We start from the raw sequence: 24,510 nt of genomic DNA, 5'->3' as shown, positions 1-24,510 counted from the left end.
GGGTGGTATGATCCGTAAAATTTAGCTATTCGAAAAGGGCGGTATGGTTCCTCGAACATGTTGTCTATTCGAAAGGGGCGGTATAGTTCCTCGAATATGCAACGTAGGCCTTGGGCGGCATGGTCCAATGAGTCTACTCACAAACGGTATGGTCTGTTGTGTTTGAGCTCGTTGACTGCAATTGTTGCATGGTTGACGGGGATTGGTTGTGTTAGTAGAGTGTCTAGGTTGATGTTATGATCGTTGTATCTCGTGGTGAGTATGGTGTTTAATATTCTATTTTTCTATTGTTGTTTCTAATGATTTAAGTTCTTATTTGTTTCTATTTGAGCTGGGAGAACTGCTAGTTACTCCCTACTGATTGTGGAAGTTGTTGAATTATTGTGCAGATGGTGATGCTGTTTAGAGTTGTCACAGTTTGGACCGGGGTTGTGCGTTTTAATCGTGTGAGCAAAGTAGTAGTGCTTGTTATAGTAGATGAGCACTCTGAAGCTGGAATTAGGACTAGTTACTTAGTTGGTTATAAGTAGCTACTCTTGTTTTGATTTATGTTTTTGAACTACGGATTTTAGCTGTTTTAGTTATATCACTCTATTTGAGGTTGTAATGGTGGTCTTATGACTTTTTTGAGACTTGTTGGAGATGATGGTATGGGACCTCATTTTTTCCTTTTTACATCTATATCTTGGAGTTGACTTATGCTTATGAAGCCTTTGTCTATTTATAGTTTCCCATTCTACTCCATAGAGTAGCATCTCTGTCTCTTTTGTATTTCCGCTGCTATTATTCATATCTTTTTCCTTATTATAAGTCTTAGTTCTTATTGGTTTTGGACCGGATGTTGTAGTTGGTATCAGAGCAAAACGTTCCAGAAGCTCTGTTTAAGTTGCTACTACTTCCTAGAGAATGAGTAGACTTGTGACTAGGATACTAGTGTCTTAGGCTTCAAGTCTAGTGTGTATGAGAGTTACCTGGGTAGGAAAGTAAACCTGGGGAAACATTTTTTTTACTCTGTTTATCGATTTAATGCTTGCTTATGTGACTTTAATAAACTAATGTGACAGCTTCTGTTTTGTAGTATGCCTCCACGACAATAGTTAGCTGCTAGAAAGGAAGCTACACGTCGTCGTCGCGTAAGCCTGGAAAATGCTTTCATATCATTGGCTAATAGGGCTGTTTCTTCTGGTGGTGGGCAGTCTGCTTTCGACCGGTTTGACCGTCATAGGCCCCCTACTTATGATGGTGTTGCTGACCCTATGGCTCTGGAAAATTGGTTAAGGGAGATGGAGAAGCTTTTTACGGCAACAATCTGCTTTGCTGCCAAAATGGTACCTATTGGGACGTACTATTTGAAGAGAGAGGCGGATAATTGGTGGGGTACGGTGAAGGATGCGTGTATGGCTACAGCTGGTTTTGGGTGGACCCAGTTCTCCGCCAAGCTAAAAGAGAGATTCTATCCTGATGAGTTGCGCTGGCAAAAACAGGAGGAGTTTCTATCTCTAACTCAAGGGAATATGGATATCCAGAAGTACACCGACCGCTTCACAGAGTTGTCTAAATTTGCTGGTACTGTCATTCCCACCGAAGCTGAGAGGGTTAAGAGATATATAAAGAAAATGAATCCGAGGGTAAGGACTCTAGTGCTGTGTTCGGGGGTTACCACTTTCCAAGCTACTTATGAGATGGCCCTGAGTGTCCATGCATCAGTGAGAGAGGAAGAAGTTGTTAAGGCTGCATCTGTAAGGAAGCCTTTTCTGTCTATTGCTCCTGGTCCGGCTAAGAAGCCGAGGTTTGAGCCGAGTTTCCGTGGTGGATACCAAGGCTCCAGTTCTAGGCAGGGTTTTGATCCGTCCAAGTGTCGGAGGTGTGAGAAGCCTGTGCATCTGGGGAAGGATTGTGAAGGAGCTGCCATTGTTTGCTTCTATTGTAGGGAAGCGGGTCACAAGAGTTATGAGTATCCCAAGAATTCGAGGGCTACAGCTAAGCCCCCTGTTCCTCCTAGTCATTCTGCTCCGCCAAAGAATCGGGTTTACAGTATGACTCATTTCGACGCCGATGTTCATCCCGACGTCATCTCTGGTACCTTTCTTGTTAATTCTGTTCCTGCTTCTGTGTTGTTTGATTCTGGTGCTTCCGTGTCTTGTGTGTCTAATTCTTTTGCCAAGAAAGCTAAATTGACTTCGAGTTCTCCTATTCGAACTCTTATTTCTATACCTTCTGGTGAGAATTACCCTTGTTTGGCCGAGTATTGTGGAGTGCCTATCTTTGTGTTGGGTATTGATCTTCCAGCCGATCTCAAGGCATTCCCCATGGTCGAGTTTGATGTTATTTTGGGCATGGATTGGTTATTTAAGTATCGTGCTCAGATTCATTGCCGCGATCAAAAAGTGACTCTTCGTAGTCCGTGTGGCAAGCATATCTCCTATAGTGGAGTGGTGTTGAAGAAAGGGGTGAAAATCGTATCTGCTCTCAAGATGCAAAAGCTCCGTCAGAAAGGGGAGCAAGTGTTCCTCTGCATGGTGAAAGATTTGACCCAAGAAGTGAAGTTAGAGGACATTCCCGTTGTCCGTGAGTATCCGGACGTTTTTCCTGATGAGCTACCGGGTATTCCCCCTAAAAGGGAAGTTGAGTTCAGCATTGACTTGACTCCTGGTACTGCTCCTCTGTCAAAGGCCCCGTATAGGATGGCGCCTGCTGAGTTGCAAGAGTTGAAGACTCAGTTGCAAGAACTGATTGATAAGGGATTTATTAGGCCAAGTGTCTCGTCTTGGGGTGTTCTTGTTCTGTTTGTCAAGAAGAAAGATGGGAGTATGCGGCTTTGCATCGATTATCGTGAATTGAACAAGGTGACTATCAAGAATAGGAATCCCTTGCCCCGTTGATGATCTGTTTGACCAGTTAAAGGGTGCGGGAGTATTCTCAAAGATAGATTTGAGGTCAGGCTATCACCACATTCCGGTGAAGAAGGAAGATATTCCTAATACCGCTTTCCGAACAAGATATGGGCATTATGAATTTAATTTGTTGTCATGCCCTTTGGTCTTACTAATGCCCCTACTATATTCATGGATCAGATGAACCGCTCTTTCCATGAGTTCCTGGATACGTGTGTGGTTGTTTTTATCGACGATATCCTGGTGTACTCTAAGAATGAAGAAGAGCATGAGAAGCATCTAAGGTTGATCTTGGGTATTCTGAGGCAACATAAATGGTTTGCAAAGTTCTCCAAGTGTGAGTTATGGCTGAAGGAGGTGTCGTTCCTAGGCCATGTCATCAGCAAGGATGGAGTTATGGTGGATCCTTCTAAGGTTAGAGCTGTGGTGGATTGGGAAAGTCCTAAAAATGTTTCCGAGATCCGAAGTTTCCTAGGTCTTGCTGGTTACTATCGGAGGTTTGTTAAGGATTTCTCAAGGATAGCTCAGTCGTTGACCAAATTGATGAAGAAGGAGAGCAAGTTCCTGTGGTCCGAAGGTGTGAAAAAGCATTCCAAGAGTTGAAGAAGTGCCTCACTACCGCTCCTGTTCTGACCTTGCCTACTGAAGGGGTTGGGTTTGAAGTATATTGTGACGCATCGAAGCTCGAGTTGGGTTGTGTTCTTATGCAACAAGGAAAAGCCTACTCATCACATGGAGTTGGCTGCGGTGGTGTTTGCTCTTAAAATCTGGCGACACTATCTATATGGAGTTTCATGTAGGGTGTTTACCGACCACAAAAGCCTCAAGTACATCTTCACTCAAAGGGATTTGAATATGAGGCAGAGGAGATGGTTGGAGCTGATCAAGGATTACGATCTGCAGCTTGATTACCATGAGGGTAAAGCTAATGTGGTTACGGATTCTCTCAGTCGTAAGTCGAAGCATTCTCGAAATGCGGTTAGAATTCCGCTGAGAGACTTGTGTGATGAATTTCGGAAGCTTGAAATCGAGGTGGTACCTCAAGGTTTGGTAGAAACTCTTTGTGCTATGAGTGTCGAGCCTGCCTTGTTCCAAGAGTTGCGAGAGAAGCAGAAAAATGATCCTAAGTTGGAGAAGATCCGTGAAGCTAAGGCTCAGGGTCGAGCAGAAAATTTCGAAGTCGATTCCGAGGGAGGTCTAAAATTCATGGGTAGTTGGTGTGTTCCTAATGACTAGAGCTTAAGAAGAAGATTCTCGAAGAAGCTCATTGTACTCCCTATTCCGTTCATCCTGGGGGTGATAAGCATTACAAGGATCTCAAGGCTAACTTCTGGTGGCCTTGTATGAAGAGGGAAGTGGCCGAATTTGTGGCTAGGTGTCTGATGTGTCAAAGGGTCAAGATCGAGCATCAAAGACAGGTGGTTTGCTACAACCATTACCAATTCCCGCATGGAAGTTTGATTCTATCTCGATGGACTTTGTTATGGGTCTTCCGAGAGCTGCTGGTGGTAAGAATGTCGTGTGGGTGATTGTGGACCGATTGACTAAGGTAGCTCGGTTTATCCCGATGAAGAATACTTGGTCTATGGAAGAGTTAGCGGAAGCTTACGCTAATGAAATCATTCGACTGCATGGTGTTCCGAAGGATATAGTATCTGATCGAGACCCTAGATTTTTGTCTCATTTCTGGATTGCTCTACAAGAAGCATTTGGTATCAAGTTGAAGTTGAGTACTACTTTCCATGCTGCTACGGATGGGCAAACTGAGAGGACTATTCAGACACTGGAGGATATGCTCCGTGCCTGTGCTTTGAAATTTCAAGAGTCTTGGTTGAGGTCATTGAACTTGGTGGATTTCTCTTACAACAACAGTTACCATGCTAGCATTCAGATGGCTCCTTATGAGGCCTTGTATGGACAAAAGTGTCGCAGTCCTACTTGTTGGAGCGACATAAGTGATTCCTTAGTGTTGGGACCGGACTTGATCCAAGATACCGTTGAGCAAGTAAAGGTGATTCAGGCTAGAATGAAGGCTGCTCAAGATAGGCAAAGGTCTTATGCAGATTGCGTCGAAGCCTATTTCTTTTGCCGTTGGAGATAAGGTGCTGTTGAAGGTATCTCCGATGAAGGGAGTAGCGAGATTTGGGCAAAAAGGCAAGTTAAGCCCGAAGTATGTTGGCCCCTATGAGATTCTCTAGAGAATTGGGGAGGTGGCTTATAGATTGGCTATGCCCCCTGAGTTGTCGAGGGTGCACGATGTGTTCCATGTGTCGCAATTGCGGAGGTATTGCAGCGACCCGTCTCATGTCATTCCTATAGAGTCGGTCTCTATTGAGCCGAACATGACTTTTGAGGAGTGACTTGGGAAACGGAGGAGTCGATGAGGCTCAAGTATCCCGAGCTTTTTGTCTCAGGTATTTTTCTTTGTCATTTTAAGTTCGAGGACGAACTTTTTCTTAAGGAGGGGAGATTGTAACACCCCGAAATTTCTTTGAAATTTTCGCGTGTTAATTATTATTACCTGAGTGTTAGATTATATTTTAACTAAATTATTTTCGGAAAGTATATATATATATATATTCTACACCTATATTATTTTTGTCGACATTGTTCAATGGTTATAATGTGTGTTTTATTTGTGTGGCATTGTTGTTAGTCGTATAATGTAGTTGTCTGCATTGTTCATATGAAACGGACAATGTAGTACTCGTGTGTGTGCCGAGTGTAAAATGTGGTAGAGTATTGCGTGCGTATTTGTATTACGTTAGTATTTATAAATTTTAATTTTGAATATATATATATATATATCCTATACATTTTATTTTTGAACGTTTTATTGGGAGTCTGAAACGTATATTGTACTAGCGCTTTTGTACATTGTATTATTTGTATTAGGAGGTCCGAAAATTCTGATTTTTATTTGTAGTATGCGAAGAGTTTTGGACAGCTTGTTTTGAACCTCTTGTAACGTTGCGATAACCAAAGGTCGACCTCTTCATTTTCCTCCTTAAGACCTTAATGCACCTCATAAACCACAAACTCTTCACCTTATTTTTCTGAAAATAAAATACAGAATTCTTGGCTTGTCATCACCATTTCACACGCCTAACACAAATGAAAAAGGGGAGAGGAATTGTGCTGCTTCACAATTTTTCTCACACAAAAACCAGTCCACATTTCTTGGTTTCAAGCTTTTTTCGCACCGGTTTTCAAGCAAGCATTGAGATCGCTGTTTTTGTGTTCTTAGGAGAAGAAGGTGGTGATATTCCACAAGACGTTTAGAGTACTTTGAAGCTTTCTACCGCGTATCTTCCCAAGAAAAAGGTAACTAGCGTTATTCTAGTTCGGTAGAGTATAGATTTTGAACTTAGGTTGTTAGAAATGCGTTAGAGAACGTAGTATCATGTTAGGTGGAACTTAGAGGATTGTATGGTTAAAGTTTCATGTGGATTTTTCTTAGTTATTGATGTTGTTTCGTGTTTGAAATTTCTACTATGATCTTATTGATAGCACTTGTCAAATTGTTATTTTCTTTTGGTGGTGTGGTTGAGGATTGTATGGTTAAAGGTGCTTGGTGTGTGTGTTGATGTGGATTGAGTTTGGAGTGGGCGTAGGAGGCTGGTGCAAGCCTCGAAGGATTTTTCGTGGGCGTACGAGCGAAGCTCGCAGGCCACGGCAGTGGGCTGCTCGCGACTCGCGAGCCTCGTCGCGACCTGCGACGCTCGTCGCGCCTCGCGACGAGGGGTCTGTCCCCTGGGTTGTGATGCTATGTTTTAAATTCCTTTTTGGCTTATAGCTTATGTGTCTTTGCTTGGTTGACCTTAGGTGTGTATACTAGGATGTTTGAGTAAACTTTGGTTAAGTTTAAAGTATTATATTAAGGGTAGGTGCCCAATTGTATTGGGTAGCTTTCGGTACTTGCCTTGAAATGGGTCAATTGCTTGTGTTATGGCCATGTAGACTCATGATGGAACCTTGGTGGATAAGGGTGGTTGGTTTGCTCTTATAACTTGTTATATACATAGGAAGTTTGGTTTTGGATTAGTTGGTGTATACCTTGACGTGTATACTCGTACGTTGTTGAATAGTGTGACTATAGGAACGGTATGGATCTAGAGGTCTTTATTAGGTGATCCTAAGAACGGTATGGTTGTAGGAACTTGAATTGATTGTCCTAAGGGCGGCATGGTCCTAGGGATGTGTGTTTGATTGTCCTAAGGGCGGTATGGTCCTAGGATTTGGTTACTTAACCTTGGGTGGTATGGCCCATTGGTTCACTATGGGTGGTATGATTCGTAGAATTTAGCTATTCGAAAAGGGCGGTATGGTTCCTCGAATATGCAACGTAGACCTTGGGCGGCATGGTCCAATGAGTCTACTCACAGACGGTTGTGTTTGAGCTCCTTGACCGCATTTGTTGCATGGTTGACGGGGATTGGTTGTGTTAGTAGAGTGTCTATGTTGATGTTATGATCGTTGTATCTCGTGGTGAGTATGGTGTTTAATATTGTATTTTTCTGATGTTGTTTCTAATTATTTAAGCTCTTATCTGTTTCTATTTAAGTTGGGATACCTGCTAGTTACTCCCCACTGATTGTGGAAGTTGTTGAATTATTGTGCAGATGGTGATGCTGTTTAGAGTTGTCATAGTTTGGACCGGGGTTGTGCGTTTTAATCGTGTGAGCAAGGAAGTAGTGCTTGTTATAGTAGATGAGCACTCTGAAGCTGGAATTAGGACTAGTTACTTAGTTGTTTATAAGTAGCTACTCTTGTTTTGATGTATGTTTTGGAACTACGGATTTCAGCTGTTTTAGTTATATCACTCTATTTGAGGTTGTAATGGTGGTCTTATGACTTTTTTGAGACTTGTTGGAGATGAGGGTATTGGACCTCATTTTTCCCTTTTTACATCTATATCTTGGAGTTGACTTATGCTTATGAAGCCTTTGTCTATTTATAGTTTTCCATTCTACTCCATAGAGTAGCATCTCCGTCTCTTTTGTATTTCCGCTGCCATTATACATATCTTTTTCCTTATTTTAAGTCTTTGTTCTTCTTGGTTTTGGACGGGATGTTACAAGCAGGCTTATTATAATTCCCTTGGTTGTTTTGCGACCCTACAGGGTTAGAACCTTGGTTTCCTGACTGATGGAACCACAATCTGACCTGTTATCACTCTCATTGCCATTCTGCTCCTTCTTTTGCATAATAAAGCACTCATACTCCATATGGCCCTTCTTCTAGCAGTAGTTACAAGTTACTAGTTCTCCCTTACAATCTGTACCAGAGTGGTTATTGTTGCACTTCTTGCATGATATATTCTCTCAGTTCGACCCTTATTGTTGTTGTTCTGGTTATTCCTCCCTTGGAAATTCCCATTCCTATTCCTGTTTCTCTTGAAGTTCCCCTGATTTCCCCTAGCATTGTAATCTTCCTTTCCTCACCTACTACATCATTCTTTTTATCCCGCCTCGACTAGAGTCCATAAATGTGGGTGGCTCTCCCATATACAATGTCTAGGGAGGTAAAGGTCTCATCTCCTAACCCCAGCTATATCTCATCAGTCAACCCTTGCTCAAACTTCTAAGCCTTCAACTCCTCAGTACCTACAACCTCAGGTGCAAACCTCGGTAGTGCCATAAACTTGTTGTAGCTCCAAAATATCATTAGATGACCACTAACCAAATCTGTGTATCATAATGATGTCAACAAACGAAGATTTTGTATTTAAATGATAGGATTCTAAGATAGATCACACACATAAGCTAAGAGCTTCATAGATTTAAACCTGGATAGTGGACACTTATACTTCTAGCTTAATAATTCTTTAAACAAAGCCATTAACAACAAGATTCCAAAAATTCTACATCTAGCTTAAACTTTGAACAAGGGATGAGGTTTACTCAGTAATTGAAAGTTCTAATGTTTCATCTCTAATGTTATAAAATAGATAATTAGGCCAATTTGAAGTATTACTTGGATTACTCATAAGTTGTTGCATCGAAATTGCAGATGAGTTACTAGAGCTATAGAGCTCTGTTTTTAGGAGTACATCCTGAAAAAATCTAATTTGCTACCTAACATCTCGCAGTAGTAGAATAATTGCTTATTGCTGCAGTTGAATTGCTGCAGTTTTACCCATGCGCAACAATAAATCACGTCAAAAGAAAAGAAAAATTCGAAAATCAACCTATAATTGTGCATCCGGGTGGAAACCGTAGCAATAAGTCTCAATGGGAATTTCTCAAAATTGATTGACTTGTTGGACCAGATCTATTGTTGCGGTTCCCATAAAAACCCGCACCAATATATTAAAATATTATTTTTTTAATAAACTTTAATCTATTGTTGCGATTTTCGGTGGCAACCGCAGCAATATCCCTTTGGCCCATTTATATCTAAGATGCACTAGGGTTTGGACTTCGGTTTCATTTCTTTTTACTCTTCAGCCATTTTACTCTCTTTCACTCCTTTCTCTCTTCCCCTCCCAATCTCCTACCTCCTTCTCTTCCTTTTCGGATTTGCACATCTCTACCCTCTTCTCTTCCTTTTCTCACTTGGTTTCTTACTCCTCACTCCTCTCAAACACCTTGCCTCTCTTCCTTTTTGGATCTGCGAATTTCCATTTCTTCACATCTTTCTCTTCGAAAGTTCGCTGGAATCGGTACAAAGTTGCCGACGACACCATTTTTGGGCATCGTACGCTAAGCTCCACCATTTTCGCCTACTTCGGCACGATTTTCATAATCTCACTGAACACCTGCGTGATTCCTCAACATCGGGACTGACTTTGCGCTCTTCCCCTACCTCGGCGGCGCGATAAATCTGATGTTAGGTTTTAGTTTTTTTTTTCTTAGATCTGATTTTCATCATTTTTTTTTCCTTGTAAGTTGGTTATAGTTTTTACTAAGATTTTTTTAGGAGATTTTACTTAGATATGATGTTAAGAGTTTTGATTTTTTTTTTCATTTGTTTTTTAGAATGAACGTGATGCCATGTTCAGTTAGAGTTGTCGAATGAATGTGATGTTAGTTTAATTTATTATGAAAGAATGTGACGTTTGTTTTTTTTATGTTGGTTTCATTTTGAGTTTAGTTTCATCTTTAGTTCGTCTGCAAATTTGGTGGATAGGGGATGGGTTAATTGCTAGATTTTATCTTTCAAATTTGATGGCAAAATGAAAAAAAGAAAAGAAAAAACAAATTCACCTGTACCAGATGCTATTGATGCAATTTTGAGCAAGAACCGCAACAAGACGTTGTAATTTTTTTATAAAAAATAAACATATTGTTGTGATTTTGGCTAGAAACCACAACAATAGGTGTAACCTTTTGCTGCGGCTTTTGCTAGGATCTGCAACAATAGCTTGGCCTATTGCTACGGTAAAAAACCGCAGCAATAGGTTAATTACCTATTGATGCGCCCTTAATTTTTGCGCGGCCAAAATCGCCGCAATATGCCACTTAATGACTGCAGTAAAGATCATTTTTTCTACTAGATTTTGATTATCATAATTTAACAATTTTAAATCTATAGAGGATAATGAATCATTATTTTGGCTCAATTTCCATTATTAAAACTCCAAATTTGGAGTAGAGAAATTACCTCAACACCCAAAATAAAGCTTTGAAATTGAGTTTCTAGAAACAATTTTAAAGGTAGAGATGAAAATTTAGTGAATTTTAGTGAGATTGAGAGACAAAAACTCACAAACATGGTTACTAGCGAGGGAAGAGCACAATTTTAATTATTTGTTATTCACAATGAAAGAACTTCTTCTGGAAGAGGCTTTTTGTTAAGCTTTATTCTTCACCATTAAAGAACCTCTTCACAAACAACCACATGACTATTACATTTCACATTGTATAGGCTTGGTTGTGAGCAAATACGACGTTCATATGAAATATATATTCAATGATAAGAAATACAGGGATTTAAATCAAAATCAAATTAATGTCAAAATAATTCTACCAACAAAAATAGGTGGGAAAAGCATAAAAGAAAGATGAAATAACAATTTAAAATCTCAAAAGTTTCACCACAAGCACTAATGACGATCCCAAAATAGAGCCCGTCTAACTATACAAGTGCAATATACATATAGCGAACTCAGAAAACCTAAGCTATGAGGAAGCAATACGGGCTACAGTACTACACAAGCAATGTCATATATTCAAACAACACAGATAAAAATGTACTATACATTATGTGGGCAACTGTAAAATTAAATATTTGTTCCTAAGTGATGCACCCAGCTATTTATCAATCGACTAAATTTGGTTTGGACATCATCCCGCCAAAGAATTGAACTAATCAAGACGTTATAATTAATTTGAATATATATCAACAACTAAATGAGTGGTTTTATATACATAGCTTACCTAAGAAAATCAAGGCAGAGACTACCAAATGAAAGGTAAATGATCCAGGAGCAAGTACAAGTGATTCAATCGAAGAGGACGGTCAAGAGGTTATATTAAGTAGAATGGAGATGGAGGGTGTACGTTCTATTGGCTTCCATGGACTTTGAAGGAATGAAGGTCATTGTTGCATTTTCTTAATAAGAGTCCAAAGTTATGAGAGTTTGAGTAAGTAAACACTTCCTAGTTCTGTTAGGAGTGCTAAATTGGATTTTTCCTAGTCTTGTTAAGAGAAGGAAACACTTCCTAGTTCTGTTAGGAATGTTAATTAGTATTTCCTAGTTCTGTTAGGAGATGGTTGTAACTAATCCTTGTTGGATTAGGAGTCTTGCTTTCATTTAAGTTTGTTTTAGCTTGGTGTTATAAACCGTGTTGGTTTGGTTGTTATTCTAGTGTTAGAGCTAGATTAGGAGTCTTAGAGATATGCATGCTTGGTATTAGATAGAATATCAAGGCGTGTAAAGTAGTTCTTGTTCTAGTAGAACTCAAACTAGTAGGAGTATTTATATTAATTTATTTTCATTAATAAGAGATCATTTTGAGTTTGTTTTAAACACTTTTTGTTATTTTTAGATAATTCATCTGAATTGGAGAGAATTCGAACGTGAGAGTTGTGAGTTAAAAACTGCAATATTTCACAAAACATTTGAGAGTTTTAAGAGCAAATCATTCGAGCAATTAAAGAAAACCATTAGTTTAAGTTAAGAGCTAATATTTTCACAAACTAATACACGTTGAAAGTAATTAAGAGTTAATCTTTCTTACTCGAAACAATGTATCTAAGTTAGTTTAACAATCGGGCCAACAAACGAGTGTGTTAAAGGTTGTCGAGCTAATGTAGATCAAGTTTGTATTAGAGCTGAGGTGGTGTGTGAGGACACGTGTGGGCTCGTTATCAGTTGATTCTTGTTACACTGGACAGAGGACGAGACAATCTAGTTATGTTTCAAAATTCATGGTTTTTGGAGATCAACTGAGGTCATAGCCAAGAGAAGAGGATAGAGAGTTGGGAAGAACTCAAACACAAATTACAAAAATAGTATGTTCCTACAACATATTTACAAGAAAATTATATAAATTTTGTAACTTTGAAGCAAGGGTTGATGAGTGTAAGAGATTACACAGGGGAAATTGAGTGTCTATCAGTTGTGTGTGAGATTGAAGAAAGAGAGGATAAAAAAACTAGATCGGTTCATGAGAGGTTTAGACTAGGATATTGCAGACAAAATAGAACTACAACCCTACTTGTCCTTTGAGGAAACGTGCAAATTAGCCATAAAAGAGGAAAAAGAATAAAAAGCCTCAAACCACAAAACCCTATACTAAACTTTTTGTTGCTTTTAAAACAAATCCTACTACCACCAACTCAATGAACTAAGAGGGAAACAAAGATTGGAAACTAGAGAGTGTGAAGCAAAAGGGAAAGGAGAAGGTAGGAGGCAAGGAGGTTGAAAAAGTTAAGTGCTTAAAGTGTCAAGGTTATAGACACTACAAGGCCAATTGTCTAACTCCTAGGATCATGACTATGCGTGACATAGAAGAGATTGAGGACCTTGAGAGGATAACCTTGTTGGCAAGAGAAGAAGAAGAGGACGGGGAGGGCATATACAACCCTGAAACTGATGAGGAGGGGTGTGTGTTGGTCCTTAGGAGAGTCCTACATGCCACTAGTACCCCAAAGCATGAAGAGCAAAGAGATATCATCTTTCACACAAAGTGTAGAGTGAAGGACATGGTGTGTAGTTTGATCATAGATGGGGGTAGTTGTGCTCATGTAGCCTCGGCAGAGCTGGTGGAGAAGTTGAAATCATCCACAACCAAACATCCTAAACCTTATAGATTGAAGTGGTTGGATGATGGCTGTGAGGCAAAGGTGAGAAAGAGGGTATTAATTGCCTTTTCTATTGGAAACTACCAAGATGAATTTACTTGTGATGTGGTACCAATGAACGTGTGTCGTATAGTTTTGGAGAGACCATGATAGTTTGATAGGAAGGTCACACATTATGGGGTAAGAATTTTGTTTAAGTTCTCTATGGGGGGAGTTGAAGTCTTTACTACCCTTACCACCATCCAAAATAACTCACCATAAACAATCACCACCTATGGCAGCTATGTGCATGAGAGGGAAGGAGTTTGAGAGGGAGATGTTGGAGGAGAACATGGTGTTTATGTTGGTATCTAATGAGGTGAAGGAGCCTAGTGTCGAGAGTAATCCGGATTTGCAACAATTGTGGGGCAAATTTGGAGACGTATTCCCGAGTGATTTGCCACCAGGATTACCACTCATAAGAGGGATTAAATACCAAATTGAGTTAGTTCTAGGGGCAATGATACCTAACAAGCCACCATATAGGAGTAACCCTAAAGGAACTAAGGATTTCCAACACCAAATTGATGAAGTCATGGAAAGAGGGTATGTGCGTGAGAGTATGAGTCCTTGTGTTGTGCCAGCCTTGTTAGTGCCAAAGAAGGATGGGACTTGGAGGATTTGCATAGATAGTAGGGCTTTTAACAACATCACAATCAAATACAGGTTTCCTATACCACGGTTGAATGATATGTTGGATAAATTGTGTGGTTCCTAAGTGCTATCCAAAAATTAATCTAAGGAGTGGAAGACTACCTTCAAGATAAAGCATGGCTTATTTGAATGGTTGGTTATGCCGTTTGGGGTTAACAAACTCACCAAGTACATTCATGTGCCTCATAAATGATGTTTTGAGGCCTTTCTTAGGCAAGTTCATTGTGGTTTACTTAGATGACATTCTAGTCTATAGTAAAACCAAAGAGGAGCATCTACAACACCTACGCCAATTATTCTAAGTACTAAGAAGCAAGCAATTATATAGGAAATTGGAGAAGTGTTCGTTTATGCAAGAGGAGTTAAGGTTCCTAGGATACATTGTATCTAAGGATGGAATCAAGGTGGATCCAAGTAAAATTGAAGCAATTTCTATGTGGCCAATACCAAAGACAATAACTAAGGTACGTTCTTTTTATGGTTTAGCTTCATTTTATAGAAGACTCATCAAGAATTTTAGCACTCTTATGAGCCTTATACTGTATGTATCAAACAAAGGAAGATTGAGTGGACTAAAGAAGCACAACAAGCCTTTGAACTAGTGAAGGATAAGATATGCAATGCACCAATTTTGGCCCTACCAGATTTTTATAAACCTTTTGAGGTAGAGTGTGACGCAAGTGGGACTCGAATCGGCGCAATTTTGAGTTAAGGAGGGAGACCTATAGCATATTTCAGTGAGAAATTGGGTAAGGGAAGTTGAATTACTCTATATATGATAAAGAATTCTATGCTATGGTACAAGCCTTAGACCATTGCAGCCATTATTTGAGACCTCAATCATTTGTTTTATATTCGGATCATGAGTCATTAAGGTACATACATGGGTAACACAAGCTATATGCACGGCATTTTAAGTGGGTTTAGTTTTTGCAATCATTCATATTTGTATCGAAGTATAATGCAGGGAAGGCTAACATTACTTTCTAGGAGACATACTCTTCTGGGTGTGGTTTGTATTATGCTACGAGTGTTGATTTTGGCGATTTATATGCAGCATGTGACAAGGGTCCTAAAGGTTACTATGCTAGGGAGCAAGGGTTTCTATTTATGGCCAACAAGTTGTGTGTGCCAAGTTAGTCCATTAGAGACTTGTTGGTAACGGAAGCTCATGGGGGAGGATTGGTTGGTCACTTTTGGATAACCAAGACATTGGAATTAGTCCAAGAACATTTCTTTTGGCCTAAGATGGTTAAAAGTGCCCAAGCTATGGTTCCAGGGTGTGGGACTTATCAACGTGCTAAGAGTACATTCCATAAGGGTTTATAGACACCATTACTTGTGCCAGCGAGACCTTGGGAGGATATGAGCTTGGATTTCATAGTTGCTTTGCCTCGAACTCAATGGCAAATTTTATTCCTTGCAACAAAACTGATGATGCATCACATGTGGCTACATTGAATTTTCGTGAAATTGTCAAGCTACATGGTATACCTCGCACTATTATCTCGGATAAAGATAGTAAGTTCATCAGTTACTTTTGGAAGACTTTGTGGATGTTATTGGGTACAAAGTTGCTCTTTAGTACATCACACCATCCACAAACAGATGGCCAAATCGAGGTTAAAAATCGAACCATGGGTTTATTGCTACGAGGTTTGGTAAGTAAAATTGATAAGGATTGGGATATCAAGCTTTGTCATGCGGAAGTTGCATACAGTAGAAATCCAACATATGCTACAAAACATTAACCTTTCGAAATTGAGTATGGAGTTATTCCTTATTTTCCTGTGGACTTGGTTTTTATTCCTAAATAATATTATGTTCATGGGGATGAAAAGAAGCAAGTTGTTGTTCATAAGAAGCTACATCAACAAATCAAAGAAAGAATTGAGAAGGTTAATGAGCAATATAAGAAGAGAGCAAATAAAGGGCGCAAGCCTAGGGTCTTCCAACCTGGTGATCTAATGTGGGTGCACCTTAGGAAAGAGCATTTTCCAAGCAAATGCAAGCACAAGATTATGCCTTGAGCTGAAAGTACTTTCAAAATCATGGAGAAGTATGGTGACAATGCTTACAAGGTGGATCTTCAAGGTGAGCATGGAGTGGATGCTACATTTTATTGTTAGCGACTTGACACCATATTTGGATGATGAGCAAGTACAAGAATTAAGGACAATTCCTTTTGAAGAAAGGGAGGATGATCCGGAAGCAACTACAAGTGATTCAATTAAAGAGGATGGTCAAGAGGTTATATTAAGTAGAACGGAGATGGAGGATGTACGTTCTATTGGCTTCCATGGACGTGGAAGGAATGAAGGTCATTGTTGCATTTCCTCAATAAGCGTCCAAAGTTATGAGTAGAGATTGAGTATGGAAACACTTCCTAGTTCTATTAGGAGTGCTAAATTATTATCTCCTAGTCCTGTTAGGAGAAGGAAACACTTCCTACTTCTGTTAGGAGTGTTAATTAGTATATCCTAGTTCTGTTAGGAAATGGATGTAACTAATCCTTGTCAGATAAGGAGTGTTGCTTTCATTTAAGTTTGCTTTAGTTTAATGTTATAAACTGTGTTTGTTTGGTTGTTATTCTAGTGTTAAAGCTAGATTAGGAGTCTTAGAGATAAGCATGCTTTGGTATTAAATAGAATATCAAAGTCTCTGAAGTAGTTCTTATTCTAGTAGGACTCGAACTAGTAGGAGTATTTATATTCGTTTGTTTTCATGAATAATAGATCATGTTGAGCTTGTTTTAAATACTTGTTGTTCTTTCTAGCTAAATCGTGTGAATTGGAGAGAATTTGAAAGTGAGATTTGTGAGTTAAAAGCTGCAATATTTCACAAATGATTTGAGAGTTCTTAAGAGCAAATCTTTCGAGCAATTGAACAAAACCATTAGTTTAGGTTAAGAGCTAATCTTTTCAGAAACTAATACATGTTGAAAGTACTTTAGAGCTAATATTTCTTGTTGGAAACAATCGACCCATCAAATGAGTGTGTTGAATGTTTTGTCGAGCTAATATATATAGATTAGTAAAAAAATAAAAAAATACAAGAGCGGAAAAAGAGATTGGAGAAGGATAAGAAACCTAAAAGGTGGGAGAATTGGGGTTGCGTTTGAGGTATGGACTAAGGTTGGAAGAAGTGAGCAGAAAAGATACAAGTGCGAGCGGTGGTTATTTCCCTATACAAAGAAGAGTGTGTACCTTTAGTTGCGAGAAGACTGTGGTAGAGACTCGACAGCGGCATTAGCTTGGCGGTAGCTTTGGGACCCAACTGCGGTGGCTAGAATGGCGAGGTGAGAGATAAAGTTTTTTAATAAAACAAGACCCTATTCTAATTGAAAATTTTGAAACCGGCTACTGATATATTGTAGCGTCATAATTAAATGAAATTAGTAAATGTAGAAGTGTTGGTTCTTAAAATTTAATTTCCCACTTAAATTTTTATTTAAAGTATTTCAAATATTTAGGATATAGTCAGAATTTTAGGCTTTTTGCTATTATAAATAAAAAGTGAAAAATATATTATACAAAATGCCCGAGATTTTTATTTCACATCAGTTTTATCTGGCCTTTCGAGATGTTTAAACTAATTTTATATGACATACATGAATGACAACTGGTTGATGAGAACTCAAAAGTTTTCTATCAAGCTCTCAAAGCTCGAAGAAGACACAATAGAATCCATGCCATACATGATATGAATGGCAACTGGTTGACAAAAAAAGATCAGGTGGAAGAAGCTTTTGTAAATTTTTACAAAAATTTGTTCAATGGGGTTGAACAACAGAAGAGGGTAATGGATGATATTGTTAAAAAGGGTAAGCTGATTACTGAAGTTCACTCTAACTTGCTGCTTGCTGAGTTCACTAAGGAGGATGTAAAGAGAGTGATGTTTAGCATACCTAATGATAAGGCACCAGGAATAGATGGTTTCAACAGTTGCTTCTTCAAACATTGCTGGGAAGTGATAGGTGAGGACATCAGTGAAGCTGTGCTTGATTTTTTTAAAACTGGAAAGCTGCTGAAAGTCATCAATGTGACAACTTTAACCTTGATCCCAAAGGTTAAAGTCCCTGAGAATGTAAGTGAGTTTCGCCCTATTGCCTGCTGTACTAGGCTCTACAAGTGTATTACTAAACTGATCAGTGAGAGAATGAATAGTGTGCTTCCAGAAATAGTTTCCAGTAATCAGGGGGCTTTCATTTCTGGTAGAAGCATTCTTCATAATGTGTTGATTTGCCAAGATTTGGTGAAGCACTACAACAGAAAAAACATGAAAGCTGGGTGTATGATGAAGTTGGACTTAAAAAAAGCTTATGATTCAGTCAGTTGGGATTTTATTCAGCAAATGCTAGAGGGGGTGGGATTCCCTAGGAAGTTTATTGAACTGGTTATGGTATGTGTCAGAACACCTAGGTTTTCCATTATGGTTAATGGGGTACCTACTGGGTTCTTTGAAGCAAAGAGGGGTATCAGGCAAGGAGACCCAATGTCTCCTTTGCTTTTTGCTCTATGTATGGACTACCTTGACAGGATTCTCTCATATGTGGAGGTGTTAGATGCTTTAAATTTCATTCACAATGCAAAAGTATGCACCTTAAGCATCTATGTTTTGCAGATGACTTATTGATGTTCTGTCATGGTGATGTAAAGTCAATCTATATGTTATTACAAGGCTTTCAACTGTTTTCTCACACATCAGGTTTGGAGGTTAACAAGCAGAAGTTGGAGATTTATTTCATTGGCATGACTCAGAATGATATTCAAAGAGTTACTGAGCTTAGTGGGTTTAAAGTTGGGAAGCTTCCTTTTACATACATTGGAGTGACTATATCTACTTCCAAGTTGAAGGCTAAAGACTGTCAAAGCCTAGTTGAGAAGATGGTTATCAGAATAAGGGTGTGGGGAACTAGACACTTGTCTTTTGCTGCTAGGTGCCAACTAGTAAATAGTGTTCTCATGAGCATACACACATATTGGGGGCAGCTTTTCATCATTCCTAAGAGTATCCTGAAAGAGGTGAACTCAATATGCAGATGTTTCTTGTGGTCTGGCACTCACAATGACACAAGACCTGGGGCAGTTGCTTAGGATAAATTATGTAGAAATAAAAAAGAAGGTGGTTTGGGGTTTAGAGACACTGGAATATGGAAATTGATTGCTCTTTGTAAGCTTGCCTGGGGTGTTGCCCAAAAGCAAGATAATCTTTGGGTTAAATGGGTGCATGGTATTTATATCAAAGATTCAAACTGGGAGAATTATACAGCCACTGCCCATGCCAGCTGGTCATGGAAATATGTGTGCCAAGCAAAAAATATGATGAATGAGAAGAATAATGGAGGGCAATGGCTCATGAATGGTCAGTTCAGCATCAAACAATATTATCAGATCTTACTGAGTGGAAGCAGGCCAGTTAACTGGGCTAGATATGTATGGAATAGGCATTCCATTCCTAAACATAGACTCATTATGTGGCTTGCCATTCAAAATAGATTAAAGACTAGGCAAAGACTAAAGATGATGAATGTATGTGAGGATGATCAATGCCTACTTTGCCAACAACAACAAGAAACTATAACTCACTTGCTATTTGAGTGTAAGTTCAGTGAGCTGTGTATCTCTCAGGTATTGCAATGGTTAGGAGTTGCATGGAGAACAAGGAATCTGGACCAGCTATGCAGATGGTTTATGAATAGATACACAGGAAATAGGACTAGGAAAATGGTCCTATTGTCAGCAATAGCTGCTACTGTGTATACAATTTGGAGGAACAGGAACTCTGATTATTGGGATCAGGTTATAATGACTGTTAGCAAGGCGGTGCAGGAAATCAAAATGAATGTAAAGCTAGGTATTACTCAGATCCTTAGTGATAAGGTCAAAGAGAGGGATAGGAGATGGATCCATGGTTTGTAATGTTGGGCATGTCCAACTGTAGTTTGACTGCTGGCTTGATTGGCTAGCTTTAGGTTGTGTTTTGTGATGTTGAGCTAATGAATATTACTTATCTTCCAAAAAAAAAAAATTATATGATCTTTTAGCACATCGTATTCAATTAAGTAATCATACATTACTTTCTTTTGAACTAGGAGAGCGTGTGATATTTTTCACATTATAGCACCTAAAATTATCTGAATATAACTTACCTGATTGAACATGGTTGAAATTTATAGAAACTCATTATGCTCGGTCTATCTTGATTGCAAAATACTAGTAAACTTGTAGGGCTCAACTAAAACTTATATGACCTTAATGGAAATCATCTGAATTTGTTGGAACGTACTTGACCTCAAACGTATTGAAGTAACTTAATTATTTAACTTGTGTTTATGCTATTTGAGATTGTTTATACTATAATGGTATAATTCATAGTTGGGTCTATTTGAATTTGTTAAAAAATGGATTTTATTGAAAATCAAATACTACTTTAAGATTCGTTTAATTCATTACCAATCACGCTTGATTGAATCGCTGTTATGTTGTTTGAGCTATTTAACGATCAAATTCCACACATACATCATATTCAATCAAACAAGTCGATGTTAGTTAGGGTCTTCTATTTTCAGCTTGTGTTTTAAACTTATATTCAATCGTTGTTATGCTTTTTTAAAAAGTTCGTATAAGTTCAGTTTATGTTCGAGCATGTAGGTATAATATTAGGACATGTTTGGCACAAACTTTCTAAGTAGGTTTTAGTATCTTGACTAGGTCAAATACTAATTAAATAAAAAAGTAGCATTTGTAAAGTTAGTGATGTAAGTTGATATTGGCCTTTAGGGGTGGGCCAAAAATTACTAGCTAAAAACATAGATTCCCTATAAAATTAAATTTTAAGCCGTTCATAATATTGAATGAATACTAAGATTGTGTTTATTAAAATAAAATAACACTCCATATAGTATCCTAACCTTTTGTTCACTTTCCTTTTCAAAATCAGTTTTTCAAGTGTATTCCCTCTTTTATTCCAACCAAAAAGGCCAATAGTAATTTAAATAATATTAACCTCCTTAATCCTATCAAAAAAGACTTTCAAAAATGAAGAGAGCACTATATAATAAATATACTTTTTTTCTAATCATTTTTATAGAACTTGAATAATTTACTTAAACTTAACATAAGCATACAATATGGTAAAGCAATCTATGACGAAAATGTAGCAAAAATGAAAATAATATCCAAAACTTATTATATTTGACCTGGAAAACAAAACAAGCAAAATAACCTAAAGATGCTTGTGCAAGGAATGGAACCAACAATCTCGGACGATCCAAAATTTCAATTTCCACTTGTCAAACCGACAGTGTAATATAATTCATTGCATGATGAGTAACCCCATTTTATTTTATGAGTAGACCCTTTTTTATCATATGAGTAACTCAATTAATTCATACTAGTAATGTCATTTAATTTATGAGTAACCTTATTTAATCTTATGAGTAACCCAATTAATTCATACTAGTAACCTCATTCATTATACAAGTAACTTCAATAAATCATACGAGTAACCTCATTTAATCATGCGAGTAACCCCAAAGGTTCACAAAAGTAACCGTATTTGCTTATAAGAGTAACCTCATTCATTCATGATGATAAAAAAATGGAGTAAATATGAATGCAAGGTCAACTCCTACTGGCTCTTCTCCAAAAATTGCTTCTACTGCAGCAAAACCTCAACTTTGGATCATGTTTGATGTCCTTTGACTTATACTAGCCTCATCTTCTTTGATCTACATGTCAATATTTGTTTGGTTTAGTGTCGTTGTCTCATTATTCTTTTATATATGTTTCATGGATGTTCCATAGTGTTATACATGGCCATATGAGTGTTGTTTCTTTATGGAAGATGCTATGGAGCCTTGAAACCCTATCATAGCTTTGCAACTAATATTGTCTATATTTGTTTGCAATCACTGCTGCAGTTGTTTTTAGTTAGCTTGTTAGTGAATATCTTTCTTTTTTTTTGTTTGGAATCCCCTTCCGGGAATCCCATGGTAAGAAAGTTTTTCCTCTAGGCTGCCCTCGCACATGGTCATTAACCTCGATTTGCTTCCACCAACATTTGGACCTGAATCTCACATGTGAGAGATAGGAAGCCATACTATTAGACCCAATGATCTTTGGTGCTTGTTAGTGAACTGTGAATATGTGATAACATAAAGATAATAATACATGATTCTTGAGTCATCTATTATGCCTGAGCACTCACCTACCATATTAGGGGTTCTTAGAAAAAGAAAAACTTCTCTTTGATGACTATTCTAAACGTGTATGAGTGAAGATCTTTGGACATAAAACTTAACACCATAAAGCTCCACAAAATAATTGTTTCCAGTTTCTAAACTTATTCAAAATAGAAAGGGCCTCAAAAGGGGTTATAAACTTACCTAAAATAAAAGGGCCTTAAAAGGTGGTTATATTTTAGAAATTTGTTTTTGATGGTTGATACTAACATATGTTATAGATCAACATACTTCCCTGTGCTTTTTTCACCCTAATATGCTTGTCATGTGCAAGGTATGGATAAGGAGGTGCATCTATTACTTGAAGAGATTGTTTGATGTTAACTTGGGTCATAGGAGTTTGATGCTCCAACAATTTTGTTGGAGCAATGCATGGTCTACTCTTCTGGCATTTGAGAGAAATACTTGATACTTTTTTTAAGCTTGTTCTTGTATTCAGAGGACACTAACCATATATGAATTTATGCCACTTATTATGCCTAGGACCAGGTGGTTTTCGATCTACCTTATGGCTTTGTGTTGCTTTACCCTCTAAGGAAACTGGTTTGAATGACTTATGTGATATATGCTTACAAATGAGCTATATACAATGCTTATTATAAGAACTAGTAAACATGTGAACTTAAAGTGTGCGATTAACTGATTATGTATGTGACCACGTGCCAAAGTCTGTATGCCCAGAGATATGTGCATGAGTCTTGCATCCAACACAAAAAATGTTGGGATTTGACATGTCTTAAACTTATATATGTACCCATACTTAATACTCATACTCGTGTTTTGTCTAGTCTAGATAGCCATCATACAAAATGCTTGAGGGTGAAGGCAAAGGGGGAATATTATGGATAATATTGTTAGTGTTGTGTCCCATTCCAAAATCAAACTTCAAACTTAAGCTTCTTAATCTTTGTTATTTCCCTAGGAACACTACAAGAGGGGGGTGAATTGTAGGTGTAGAAATAAACGTAACTTTTTGCGAAAATTTAAACTTAAACGAATAAACAAGCTAGAGGAACACAAGGGATTTTTACGAGGAAAAACTTCTTGGGCCCAACAAGAAGAAACAACCTCGACCACTAGGGATTTTAAACTCAACTCTTTCACTAATTAGGCCAAACAACTTTGTTACAACCTAATTCTATTCTCGAGCCACACCTTGAGTTCCTAAACTCAAGTTCCTGAGCCACTGTTCCCTTAACAGTATTTCCTCTCAACTTCACTCGAAGTTTTATCACTCTTACTAGCTTTTCTCAAAGCTTCTCTCTTACAGAACTTCACTCAAAGTCCCTTACCCCAAAAACCAAAATACAATTGATCGAAATAAGCTTAGTGGAATTAGAGTAAGAAAGCAAAGAACAAATGGCTATTATGAGAGAATGAAGGCACTGACACTTAATTAGTTAAACTCACGTAATTACTTGGTCAGACACACTTTGGAACTTATTTAGACTTCAATATTTATAATGACTAACACATAGAACGTGGGAATTAAAATCGAGTTCATGTTAAATCCATTAACCCATGATGTTCCTTCCCCTAAGGAACACGTTCCTTATCATGTCTCATGATCCCATGATCTCATTTTGGACGTGAATATGTTTTAGCCACAACTCCTAAAGATTAGGAGTTTCTTGAGCTTTATCCGAAAATCAGTTAAACATCAAAACAGATTTATTATTAAAAATGAATTTTAATCTTTAAGAAAATATTATCTTTTAAATAAACTCTCCGTAAAAACCGGATAAATATTTTCTTATCTTTTTCGAAAAACAAAATCTTTTCCTTAAAAGATTTTCTATTAAAACTGATTTTCACTTAGGTAAAACTGATTTCCTATTATTTAGGCATGACTTACTCAACTTCATAATTGTACCATTGTACTTACTTCAAGCCTAAGTCTAGTTCCTTTTATATATCAAGTTCCTTTAACAGATTCGTTCAGTGTCATTTAGTTTGTTCCTCATAAAGGAACAAACTCTCATTCTCAAATATGATTACCAATGTTCCTTACCATCTTTACTCGTTCCTTTACAATGGAACTAGAAAATAAAACGTCTTGCTTTTATTCTTCTTGATCCAATGCTGCTCCAGTATCAACTTCTAGAAACTTCTTTACTTAGTCTTTAAAATCCTCTCTTGACTTCTTCCTTGACTTCGTATTCTCCTAGTTCCTTTTACTGATACCTTAAAAATCATACACTTAAATAACTCATTAGTTCACTACTTAGTTTGCATCTTTGTTTCTTTGTCATCATCAAAACTAGGGTTCAACAATCTTCATACTAGGTAGCACGCAGCAGATACCAGTACAAAAAGTGAAAAGGAGTTCCCACCGTTAACAACACCCACGCATGGATGGTCATGTTTGAGAGTGGAGTTGGTTATACGTTGTGCAATGTTATTTTTTTCTTGTCTATTTTTTATACA

General features: G+C 37.9%; 1 protein-coding gene across 1 annotated transcript in view; it reads left to right on the top strand.

The window, feature by feature from the left end:
• LOC130591833 (uncharacterized) overlaps positions 1-3,497 on the top strand; it is a 42,102-nt gene extending 38,605 nt beyond the window's left edge. Inside the window, exons 2-4 of the mRNA XM_057395768.1 lie at positions 390-515; positions 1,098-2,846; positions 3,075-3,497. Of these exons, the coding sequence (XP_057251751.1) occupies positions 390-515; positions 1,098-2,846; positions 3,075-3,497 (2,298 nt within the window). The remainder of the gene's footprint in view (positions 1-389; positions 516-1,097; positions 2,847-3,074) is intronic.
• The last annotated feature ends 21,013 nt before the right edge of the window (positions 3,498-24,510 follow it).

The sequence above is a fragment of the Beta vulgaris genome, chromosome 6, assembly GCF_026745355.1.
Source record: "Beta vulgaris subsp. vulgaris cultivar EL10 chromosome 6, EL10.2, whole genome shotgun sequence".
Taxonomy (NCBI): domain Eukaryota; kingdom Viridiplantae; phylum Streptophyta; class Magnoliopsida; order Caryophyllales; family Amaranthaceae; genus Beta; species Beta vulgaris.
This window is presented reverse-complemented; position numbering and strand designations above follow the sequence as displayed.